This window comes from Hipposideros armiger, unplaced genomic scaffold (genome assembly GCF_001890085.2).
Source record: "Hipposideros armiger isolate ML-2016 unplaced genomic scaffold, ASM189008v1 scaffold_47, whole genome shotgun sequence".
Classification (NCBI taxonomy): domain Eukaryota; kingdom Metazoa; phylum Chordata; class Mammalia; order Chiroptera; family Hipposideridae; genus Hipposideros; species Hipposideros armiger.
Window position 1 is genome coordinate 4,890,369 of NW_017731397.1, and position 9,628 is coordinate 4,899,996.

The 9,628-nt window shown below is 56.6% G+C and overlaps 1 protein-coding gene across 1 annotated transcript in view; it reads left to right on the forward strand.

The window, feature by feature from the left end:
- The first annotated feature begins 853 nt into the window (after positions 1–853).
- The window catches only part of LOC109381362 (translation initiation factor IF-2-like), a 12,021-nt gene continuing 3,246 nt past the window's right edge, over positions 854–9,628 (forward strand). Inside the window, exon 1 of the mRNA XM_019639940.1 lies at positions 854–1,784. Coding sequence (XP_019495485.1) covers positions 1,239–1,784 — 546 coding nt within the window. The 5' untranslated portion in view covers positions 854–1,238. The remainder of the gene's footprint in view (positions 1,785–9,628) is intronic.

Consider the following 9,628-nt stretch of genomic DNA (forward strand, 5'->3'; position numbering starts at 1 on the left):
GTTTCTCTGACTCTAGAACAACACCTCCCCAGAGGATTGAGGTGCTCCTCTTCCAGGAAGCTTTCCTGGATTGAAAGGAAGGTGAGTCATGCAGACTAACAGTGTGGTGTACCAGTGGGGCCAGTGTTCACTGTGCAGTAAGAAGAAGCCATCGACTCGCTGTGCGGACCTAGGAAACTCCCCGCTTCTTTCTGGGGCCTCAGATATTTCTTTGTCCAGTATGGCCCCCTGCTCTGTCATGCAGCCCTCTTCTCCTCAGTTGGACTGGAATCCCCAGGGAAAGGCTCAAGCCATCTCTTTCTCGTCCCTCTTCTTCCTTGAGGCTCCCTCAGCAAGGTGGCCACATCCCAGACTTGGACCCACAGGGGAAACTGGACGGTGACTGATGTGAGTGGGGAAGGACACAGCCTGGTTGCAGAAAGGTGGATGGGGGTGTGGAGGGAGCTCTCAGGATGCTGGTGCCTGGGGTGGTGGCCAGACGCTGAGGGCAGGGGCAGGTGGCTGCTGTGGGATAGCAGGCGGGGTGGACAGAGGGTAAGTACTTTGCCTGGGAGTGGGTTCCCAGGCTTGACTCCACCATGGACTGGGTACGTGACCTTGACCTGTTTGATTCCTCTCATGAAGCCTCAGTTAATTCATCTCTACTAGGAGGAGGTTCAGCAGAACCACAATAACAGTAGCAATAGTAATTTATTCATCAGTGAAGAACTAAAATCAGTAAAAACCTACTATGGGGCGTTTGCAGCATTTTTATTTAATGCTGCTGTCAAGACAGGTAAAGAAGCTGAGGCCGGGAGAGCCCAGGCAGCCTGACTCCGGAGCAGTGTCATTTTGAGTTGTGGTAGGCGCCCCTGGATGCCCGCACCCCTTTTCTGGGCATACAGGTGTTCTCCAGGAGATCACGTTTGAAGACACCAGGCAGGCACTCCAAAGCTCACTGATCTTCCCAGGCCAGGACTGTGGGGGACAAAGAAGACCCAAAGAGAGGGTAGGACTTGCCGGGTAAGGGAGGCTTCGCGGAGGAGGAGAACAGGCTCTGACAGAGACAGCATCGTGAGGATGTGGGGAGGAGAAAGAACAGGGCTTTCACGCCCTGGGTATCTTAGGGAGGGCTGAAAGGAGGGCGTTGATCCCCGGGGAAGGCCCGACTCTGAGCCCCGGAAGCCAGGAGACAGAGGGGGGGAGGGGTGGTCGCCTCGGCATCCTTGCTTCCCAGGTCCGCGCCTCAGTTTCTGCTGATGTCCGCCTCCAGGCCGGGAGAAGGCAGCGGGCGGTCGGCTCCCTGTACCAACGCCCCCGGCCTAACTCCTCCCCCGGGCGCCCATTGGCCTGCACCCCGCCCCCCAGCCTGTGAAGTGCAGGGGGTGGGAGGGTGGAGGTGGTGGTCTGTCGCCTCCCTTCAGCGCCAGGCCTGGCTTCTTTGCAGAGACGGTGCCTCACCCGCAGGACAGACCCCGGGGCGCTGGGGGGGCCCTGGAAGAGGGGAGGGCGAGGGCAGGCGGGGGCAGCCGCGCTCGGCCCCGGGCGTGACTGACAGCGGCGGCTCCAGGCGAGCGGATCCTGCGTGCGCACACTCACACGGCGCGCTCACACGCCGCGGTGCAGGGACCCACGGCCACCGGCTGCCAGCCGACAAACGGACGCAGAGACCCGGGCTCGGCGCATGTTCCTGGGCACACGCGCTCCTCATCTGCGGGCGGCGTGGGGCGCAGGCTCGCCACTACGCGCCCTCCCCGCGGAGTCTGCTCCCGCCGACCTGCGGCCCCAAGCCCCGCCGGGAGCAGGTAAGGGCCACCCCGCAGCCCCTGTCCGTCCACGCCGGGTCCGTCCTCGCCTCCCCTCTTTGGGGACTGCCGACCCTCTCCTCCAGCTCGGCGGCGGCTCTCTCCACGAGCCGCGCCATCCACCGACGAAAAGCCCGGCCAGGGCGGCTCGGGGCCATCCTCCGAATCCGAAACGAAGCCCCCTCCCACAGCTGCTCCCTTCCTGCGCGACAGGCTGGCATCCCTCCCCACCAAGTGTCTGGGGCGATTGAGCCCTGCAGTCCTGAGGGGGTGGGGTCGGCCTGGCTTGCTCGCACCCCTTCCTGTGTCAGAAGGGAGGACCGGGGGCTGGGAAGGCGCCACGGCCAGGAGAGACCCACAGCGGTCCGCAAGGACCTGTCTCCCTACTCCCGAGGCAGACGGATGCGCCTACGCGAATTGGGAAGGTGACGCTGGAAGGTCCCTGGGGGCTGGATACCGCAGTCTTCAGGGTGTTTGAGGGGTGAGCAAGCCTTGTGCTCGGTAGGGGGTGAGATAGGGGCAGCATCGTAGGATGCCCCCCTATGGTGACACATTCCGGATTGTTCCAAGGAGCATCGTCTCTGAATTTCCTGCGGCGTGGAGGGGCTGGGGTCCGGCTGGCTTTGGTCGTCCTGTGAGGAAACGCCCTCCTGGGGCCCGTGGGAGAAGGCACCTGCCTTCGTGACTGAGGTGGGCACGCCGGAGGCCCCTGCCAGGCGCCTTAAAGGCACAGGTTCCTGCGGCAGCTGATGGAGGGGGCACACATCCTGGCGGGACCTTGGCGGGTTAGGGAGTCAGAAGGCGCCAGGGCGCCAATGGATGAAGCTAGACGCTGGGGAGGGAGCACCGCCAGAAGCTGCTTGTACTTCACATGGAGCTGGGGAGCGGACCCTCACCTTTGGAAGGCGCTCAGGCACCTTTTCGAAGATGCTGGGGGAGGGTCGTACAGCTCTGATGGTTCTCCAGTCCAGATCATTTCTATGCTTTTAGTGCAAGGGCGTCAGTTCCCTTCTTAACTTCCCCAGCCTCACAGCGTCCCACAAAGCCACCCCTTCTAAAAACCCCCACAAACACCAAAAACAAATAACAAACAAACAAACGAGAACTGACAAGCATTGGCTTTCGCTGCGGGCAGCTCTGTGTGTGGGGCGGCTGGGGATAGGAGGGGTCTGACACACACAGCTGGCGGAGGGCAATTTGCCTTGGAATTGCTGTCGGGCAGAGGCAGACAAGCACCCTGAAGGTCAGGTTAGCGGCGTTTGAGTGGTTATGGGCTTTGGAGGAGGACGAAAACCTCTTTTTCAGACTTGAGGGGGTGGGTGGCCGTAGCACCTAGATTTCCCCAGGAGGCCTCAACCTGAGTTTGGTGCAGGGTTGGGGTTGGGCTGGCAAAGCCCACAGTTCCAAGCTGAATCTGGGGCTACAGCTCTCCATTGACCTTGGGGAGGGCAAGCAGAGGCACCAGTCTGGGCACAAGCCAAAATCTGAACGTACAAATTAGAGACAGAACACACTGGGCAGGCCCTGGGCCAGATCTTCCACCCAATCCATCAACAAGTGTGTGTGGGGTAACCAGGGAGATGGCCATCCCCTCCCCTCCCCCACCATGGTCAGTTCATCTGTGGTCCTGTCTGGGACAAGAGCTGGAGCCTGTTTGCACCTGTGCCCAACAAGAACAGGTGCTGTGGGGAACCTCTAGAAGGACCTTTTCCTGCCTTCTAAGGACTAATCAGGCGAATGGCTCCATTAAGGTTCTGTTTTGTATAAGGTTCCAGCTGGCAGGTGGTTGATTGCAGAAAGCTTCAGAACCCGTCCTTTCTCATGCAGCCGCCCTTTCTGCCATGCCCCTACTTTGGGACACTCCCTCAATTTGTGTTGAATAAACAAACACACAAAATGGGTGTTTACAGATCAGTCTAGGCAAGAGGCTAAGAAAGACAGGAGCTACGGCTGCAAGATGGCTTTCTTCCTGGGGATGTGGCCTCAGGTAGAGTGTTCCAGGTGTCTGGCCTCCCAGGGAGGCAGGTTTCATTGACAAAGGGCTGGCACTGGTTAAGTAGAGGACACCTTGTGCTGTCTTCTGGAGAGCAGAACCAAGGTGTGCCAAAGGCAGAACGCGAGCTGAGCTCAGTGCCAGGAAGGCATTGCTTCTCTGAGAGCTGCTCAGCATGGAGCCGACACCTGGGTAATAGCGGGTTTCTCGTCAGAGAGGTGTGGGTGCAGAGGTCCCATGCCCCAGGCACGGGCTACGTGGAGGGCTTTCGACACTGAGGGCTGAGGGCCCTGGAAACCTCGGCTACCTCTGCACAGAGGAATCTGAGTCCAGGGTCTGAATGACTAGTGGTCCAGCTGCCTGGCAACACATAGGCTGGCAACCCCTCAGCTGCGACGTGTTTGTACTGAGCCCTGGATGCCGTCAGAGGCACATAGTGACAGCCACCTCCACAATGACACACAAAGAGGGAGTGACACACAGTTGGGGAGGCATCTAGGTTTCCCATGACACCTGCCAGAGAGCTAGGGTAAAACATGCGACAGCAGAAAGACAAATGAATTTTGGGACACACACCCTTATACGGGCCTGGACGTACCTGGGGACTCAGAAATGTGCCCAAGGAAGGTCACGAGAGTCCCTCTTAATGAAAGTCCGGGTGCATGTGGAATTGAATGGAGAAAGTGCAGGTACTGCGTGAGACTAGGACGAGGGTTGGCAGAGTTTCTGGAAAGGGCCAGATTGTCAACAGTTTAGGCTTTGCTGGCCATACGCTGTCGCAGCTACTCAGTTCTGCTGTTGTAGTGTAAAAGCAACCACAGACGATACAGAAATGAACAGGCATGGTATGTTCTGATACACTTTATTTATGGACACTGAGGTTTGAATTTCATAGAATTTTCATGCGTCATGAAAGATGGGTCTTTTAATTTTTTTCCTGACCATTTAAAAATGTAAAAACCACTCTTTGCACACTGGCTGTACAAAAATAGATGACAGGCTGGATCTGATCAGCCGGAAGGGTTTGCCAAGCCCTGGGCTGTAAGGCGAGAGGAGACGTGGTTTAAGAGGTTGAAGGAGGGAGGGGCTGAGTGCTGAGAGTCCGAGCTGCCCTAGGGGGCCTCAGATGCTGCCCTCCACTCTGCCTGGACCTCAGAGTGCTCCCCTTTAATGGATCAGTGCCAGGAGAGGGCCCCCCTGCCCCCCGGACTCAGCACCTCACCTCGGACAGGCCTGCGCTGTGTCCATGTGATAAATCTCCCACTCTAAGACCACATTCATGGCTGAAAATAAAATGACATCACATCACCTGAGCTCACCATATAGGTCCGTGGCCTCCTTTCCCGTTCACCCTCTATGTCCAGGTCTGTACCCACCTCCCAGCAGGGTTGCCACAGGGGAAACTGGACATGCCCCTTGTTTTCAGACGAGACTTGAAACTCACAATGAGCAGGATGAGACCTGAAGCAGCTCAGGCAGGATTGAGGGACTCCGTCTGGGGCTGGTGGTTTGCAGAAGAGGTTGAGGTCAGTGGAGGCAGGTGCAGCCCAGGTGGGCTTCCTGGAGGTGGCAGTACGAAGTTGGGTTGGCCTTGAGAACCACCTAGACACTCTTATCTCAGCTCCATGCATTGCATGAATTGTTCTCACCTTTCCCCCCTTGACAAAGGGGCACAGCAGAGGGTTGGCTGAGAAAAAGATATACAGCTCCTTTGTACGCACCTCCGAGTGTCCCAGGTTTTGATGAGGCTATGTGGTAAGCCAGGTCCTATCTTCGGTTTCTTCCTATCCCTCCTGTCCCCTCCTGCCATTTCCTTCCTGCCTTTTCCCGGAGGACCAGGGAGACGTTCCCATTTTTTCAAATCTCTGGATTCTGTACCCGTTTTTCCATTCCAGCTGCCCTTCTCCACCCAGGTCCCTTCAATATCCTGAATCCAGAAAACGGCCTCAGTTAGGATTTCTGCTTGCACTTTAACCTTCCACTGAGACCCCTAGCCTTCTGAGGAATAGTAGCTAAACAGGAAGCTTATTACTTCACTCCCCTCCTTCAACCTCTCCCATGCTCCCAACTCTGCCCTGTGGAACTAGGCCGCAGTGTCCTGGCATCTGCAGCCTTCCTTGTCCAGCCCCACCTCCTGATATCATGCTGTGCCCCTCTATAGCCCTAAGTCACCTTTCCAAACCCACCCACCAAGCGCTCTTCAGAGTTTTTGGGGCCCCCACCCTGTGCCCTGCCTGTGCCAGGGGCCGGAGGCATCAGAGCTGGCCCTCCCTTCCAGGGGCTCCCATCCATTCAGAAGAGACTGCTGATTAACAAAGGTCAGCACAGATGGGATGGTGCCCACAGGCCACCTCTCCCCGAGTCACGCCCCCTGCCTGGGAGGCAGGGGATGTGCCTGGACGACGCAGTGTGGACGGGCTGTGCAGCATGAGCTCGGGAGAGTCTCCTGGTGTCCTGGGGCCTCTAACCCTCACCACTGAAATGGGACAACAGTACTGAGTGTGCACACGTGTGCACGTGTGTGCTCTACCTGGCCCTTCCCTGCCCTGAGCCTGGGTTCCCCGTGTGTAAAATGCGGGGCTTGAGCGAGAGCATCGCTGGGGCCCTGGCTTGTCACTGGCTTGCAGAGGACCCCAGTATCCATGCTCTGAAAGAGGAAGGTTCGAACGCCAAAGGGGTGCAGCAGCATTAATGATTACTTCTGCGGTTGTCAGGACATCCCTCCCTGGCGTTGGGCCCTGCCCTTCATCAGCGCTGACTTTATTGAGGGGGAGAGAGGTGCTGGAGGCACCCTCTTCTTTCCCAGAGGCAAGTGCAGTTCCCTCCCTTTCAGCAGGGAGCTGGGGTTGGGGGACAGTGTTTCATCTCTCAGCTTTCACTCCCTGGCTCCCTGCGCTGGGAGAAGAGTGCGTAGGGGGGCTGCTCAGGTTTTATCAGTAGAGGCAGCCTGGGGAGAGCAAGGGAGGCCATGATCCACTTCTCTTGGGTCAGCGTCTGTCTGGTGTCCAGGCTTGGCACGGCTTGGTGATGGGGAGGGAGAGTCCAATAGGAGATGGCCCAGACGGCTTCAGCCCCATGAGGGCAGGAGAGGGACCCAGGGCTGTGTGGCTCAATGGAAAGGGGGGAGGGGTGAGGCGCTGCCCCCCAATTGTCGGGGCTTCCCTGAGGCCAAGGGTGGCCTGGTAGTACATGATGGCAAGACACCAGAGCTTTCTGCTTGGGGGCCTGGATCAGCCACTGGAGAGGGGTGAGCACCCCGTCCCAGGAGCTGAGCCGTCCTCAGCCGGGGAGCCACAGGAAGGGTCCTCCTGGTGAGGGGCGGTGGAGGAATGGTCAGAGGGTCTCTGAGTCCCCTCCCACTCCATGCGGAAAGTCGGGGGCCCAGTGAGTCACCACTGGCTCCGGAGTGCTGACTGGTGACGCCGTCTTCCTGTGTGCCTGGTGCAGTGGCTCATCGGAGGACGAGGCTGCTGTTGTCAGTCCCTGCTCCAGGTCGGTCGCTGGGCTGAGGGGGCCTGAGGCGGGCAGGCCCTCCTGGGCCTGGCGGGGGGACCAGACTCCCCTGTAGTCCAGGTATCTGTCACACACCCGTTCCTGCCAGTCAAGGAGAGTCCAGGACTCTCCACTGTGTGGCCTTGGGAGACATCGCCCTGCTATGGTCTCCGTTTTCCCACAGCTATCTCAGTACTACAGGGAGGTGGCCTTTAAAGTCCATTTTGGGTCGGAAATGCTGTGTTTATAGTTTACTCTTCCTAAGGAGGGTACTTCAGATATAGAACTATGGGTGGGGTAGCGGTCTCCAAGGGTATGAGAGGGATCACTAGTGGGTCCCAGTGGGTTCTGAGCTGGGCTTCCTTTCACTAAGAACACAGGCTGGCAGAAGCATATGGATGGAGTGCACGAGCTCTGGAGCTGGGCGGCTTGGGTTCACTTCCCAGCTCTACCACGTATTTGCTGTGTGATGTTGGGGAAGTTGCTTAGCCTCTCTGTGCCTCCGTCACCTCAGCTATGGAATGAGGACAATGCTTGGAACTACTTCATAGGTTTGGGCAGGTGAAATGAGTTAATGCATATTTATTGCTTGGAAGAGTGCCTGACACATACTGAGTGTTTAATAAATGTTAGTCATTAGCAAAGAAATGTGCAGCTGGCCTGCCGTTCCCATTTTGAATGGGACACAGGGCTTTGGGAGTAGAGGTGACAGCAAGACAGTGCGAAACCTGAACACAAGTGGTAAGATTATAATACTAGTTAACACATGTATATCCCTTACTGAGAGCCAAGCTATACTGACATACTCTATAGTTTACTTATATAAATTTGTTGATGTGTCACAATAATGTTTGGGAGATAGGTGTTACTATTAGTCCCATTTCACAGATAAGCAAATTGAAGCCCTGAAGAGCTAATTGGCTTGCATGAGGCCCTAAGGCTGAAAGCTCTAGCAAAATGGTCCCAAGTGCACCACCATAAATGTCAGAAGATAGAGTTTAATTGTCCTCAGATTAGTTGCAAAAGCCATTCGCCCAGCAGAGCCTGAATGCCAGAGAGCCTGGGGATATTGGTGACCAGGTTATCCTGAGCCACTTAGGTGGCTGGGCCAAAAGAGCCCGGTGTCCCTCCTTAGGGAGGGGTACATCTAACCCCAGGCTGCAGTGGCCAGCCCTGTCCCGTGAGAGGGTCACTGGCAGCTTGGGGAGTCCAGAGGAGGGAGGTAGCCAGGACAAGAAGGAGGGGCAGCAGCTGACAGGGCTGTGGGTGGCAGACCCAGGGGACGCATCTCAGATGACAGAGGAACCATGCATGTGGCCCAGAGCAGCACCAGGCTTGGAGCAGGTGGCCTAAGACTGTAAACTCTGAACACTGTCCAGCAAGGGTGCCAGGAAGGCCTGAGGAGAGCACCATCCTGGAGACTGGGCAGGAGATGACCCCTGAGGTCTCCAGTTGAGGTAGAGGCGTGGGAATGTCGGGGCCTGGGGGCTCCCAGATTCTCACTCGCTGGTGTGTCTGTGTCAAGTCGGCCACGGGTGGACTGTAGTGGAGGGAGGGCGAGCAAGTGAGGGCAATGGTGGGCAAAGAGAAGAGATCTTAAAAGTTCTCATCACAAGAAAGAAAGATTTGTAACTATGTGTGGTGATGAATGTTAACCAGACTTATGGTGGTGATCACTTTGCCGTATACACAGATATTGAATCATTATGTTGTATGCTTGAAACTAATATAGTGTTGTATATCAGTTATATGTCAAAATAAAGAGAGGGCAACCATGGGAATCTAGAACTCTGGGTCTGGCTGCAGAGAACGCTGGAGTTGAGAGCAACCCAACTGCTGCACCCTGGGTCCCCTGGCTGGGACCTCCCCTCTCTGCTGGCTCACCACATTGCCTAAGCAGCTTGGTGACAAAGCAGAGAGCTGGAGCATGGCTGGGCTAGGGCCTCTGCTCCAGTGTGTTTTCAATCCAGTGCAGCTGTGGCTGCAGAGCTGCCCTTCCAGAGAGCAGGGGTGAGCATCCTGCCAGCCTGGCCTCCGCATGTGAGTGTGTATGCGCACGCGCACACATGTGTGTGCCTGTGCGTATGTCTGTGTGTGTGCCTGCGCCTGCATCGGATTCCAGACAGATGGAATTGCCTCTGTGTATCTGAGTGCCTTTGCACAAAGAGTGTGTGTAACTGTGTATTATTACATGTGTATCAATCATCTGATAAACATACCTGAGTGTATAAATTGCGGTGTGATTGCAGCTGCAAACATCTTTGTTCTCTGTTCTGTATGCATATTTCTGCATTGCTGGGAGGGAGGAAGGAGGAGAGAGAGAGAGAGAGAGAGAGAGAGAGAGAGAGAGAGAGAGGAG